Below are 1,774 nucleotides of genomic sequence, written 5' to 3'. Positions count from 1 at the left end.
AACGAAGAAAGGGACTTTTTCGAAGAACTAGAACACCTGCCCCAGCAAGATGTCATCGAGAATGACGAGGACGGTGATCTCGTCTTTGACAGTGCTGGCAACTGCGAAAGCATGCGAAATGCTATAGCACAAACGCAGTGCTGATGTGTGCCTCTGTGCGGTTTCTTGCGACTACAGTGCAAGCAATAAACATTTATGATAAAGAAATGAAGTTAATTTATTCGTTGCTCTTCGGAGCCTGCCCCTGCCCCTCCACGGCGGCAACGAGGCGTTCCAGAAGAGCTATTTTTTTTTGCTCCCTTTCGGCTCTCTCCTTCCTTGCTTCAGCAAGTTGCTCGATCAGTAGTTCAATGGAAGTGTTTTTCCTTCTGATCCGTTTTCCCGATCTCGGGAAAGACTGCCCTCGCTGTGGTGGGCCTTCTTCCTCAGACACGTGCGGTGGGCTCGGCGAATCCGGGTGTGGTGAGCCTGCTTGGTGCTCATCACGGCTAGCGGATTGCTCGCCAATGCTTGGTTCCGGGGGCGTGCTAGAACATGAAAACATTTTGAGCCTTATTTCGTAAGGTGTGAGCTGTACAACTACTGTGACCTCACCTGCAATTTCTGGGCTCCATCACTCTACCAGGGGCTAGCAGAATGGTAGGTGTTATATGATGCTCCTTCTCTAAAATACGAGCCATTTCTCTGAAATGTGCAAAATAACAATTGATATTTTTGTAAATGACCAGTACAGCAGTGATGTGCACTTACTCTTCGAACTCGAACGTCACCCGCGAGTGGCCGGACGAAGAATTCTTTTCCTTCGTCCTTTTGTATGCCCTCTCCAGGGTTTTCCATTTGTTTTCAACCTGGAGAGGGCTCAAGTCGGAGCCAAACTCTTCGTTTATGCTGTCCGCCAGGGACTGCCACAGCATTTTTTTCGTGCTGCATGAAACGAGACGTAACAAAAAGCATGCAGTGTATCAGTTACCATACGAAGCTGTCCTGAAATTAATATACCTTGGACGCAAGTACAGTACACTATTCGAAATGACCAGCGCGAAAACAGACGGAGACAACTGAAGAAACGCAGACGACAGGACGGGCGCTGCTCTTGTCTCCGTCTGTTTTCGCGCTGGTCATTTCGAATCATGTCCCACCAACTCGCCCAATCAGCAATTTTGACAGTACACTACCTTACCAGGTACTGTCACTTCAAAAAAGAAAAGAAACGTTTGGAAACGTAACTTCCGCGTGGTAGCATGTAAACCTGTTAAGCTTTCCGCACTCGTTCGGACCAGTAGAAATGAAATAAAACTTACCGAAAGCCGCCCTTCTTTCCCACGAGCGCTTTCATGTGCGCATAACGCTCGATGAGAAAAAGAGTGTTGCTCCTTATCCATCGTTCGGGCTCGGGAGAGCTGCTTCGGGGCGGCGCGTTGCTCTGCGGCGGCGGCGGTGTGGACGTTCGGCGATCAGCCGGGTGGTCCGCCGACACGATTGTGCCGTCTGTGCGAGAGTATAAATATTGATGTTTTGTGAGCCACCGCTAAATAAAGCGGGATAGTTGAAATCTGGGTCGAAGGAGAAGAGGCGACGGACACACGGCTGGATAAAGCCAACGTATTTAAAAACGTTGGATAGCAAACATGCCAAGCTATCTAACAACGAACTTGGTTAGTACCAAGCTCATTTACGGGGAACGAGAAAAAAAAGCGAGGAACAAATTAGATGAGTAAAATAAGCCAAAAAAACAAACAAGTAGGTACATGCAAGCGCGGCGTCGGAGCATGAG

General features: G+C 48.6%; 1 protein-coding gene across 1 annotated transcript; it reads right to left on the bottom strand.

Annotated features, from left to right (window-relative positions):
* Positions 1-203: 203 nt before the first annotated feature.
* On the bottom strand, positions 204-1,011 carry LOC149326029 (uncharacterized). The gene is made up of 3 exons (XM_089564103.1): positions 751-1,011; positions 595-684; positions 204-527 (listed from the first exon to the last, which is right to left on the bottom strand). The coding sequence occupies exons 1-3, from the start codon at positions 912-914 to the stop codon at positions 218-220; spliced, it is 564 nt and encodes a 187-aa protein (XP_089420229.1). The 5' UTR covers positions 915-1,011; the 3' UTR covers positions 204-217.
* Positions 1,012-1,774: the final 763 nt, after the last annotated feature.

This window comes from Amblyomma mixtum, chromosome 10 (genome assembly GCF_055824585.1).
Source record: "Amblyomma mixtum isolate Tamu chromosome 10, ASM5582458v1, whole genome shotgun sequence".
Lineage (NCBI taxonomy): Eukaryota > Metazoa > Arthropoda > Arachnida > Ixodida > Ixodidae > Amblyomma > Amblyomma mixtum.
The sequence above is the reverse complement of the archived record's forward strand: the minus strand, read 5'-3'. Positions and strand labels throughout refer to the sequence as shown.

What these genes read in the sequence shown, in the direction of transcription:
- LOC149326029 (XM_089564103.1), bottom strand. Translation starts at nt 914, where the DNA reads ATGCTGTGGCAGTCCCTGGCGGACAGCATAAACGAAGAGTTTGGCTCC. An exon ending in GTGACGTTCGAGTTCGAAGA is followed by an intron (nt 685 to 750) that starts GTAAGTGCACAT and finishes TGCACATTTCAG; the next exon opens with AGAAATGGCTCGTATTTTAG. An exon ending in ATGGAGCCCAGAAATTGCAG is followed by an intron (nt 528 to 594) that starts GTGAGGTCACAG and finishes TTCATGTTCTAG; the next exon opens with CACGCCCCCGGAACCAAGCA.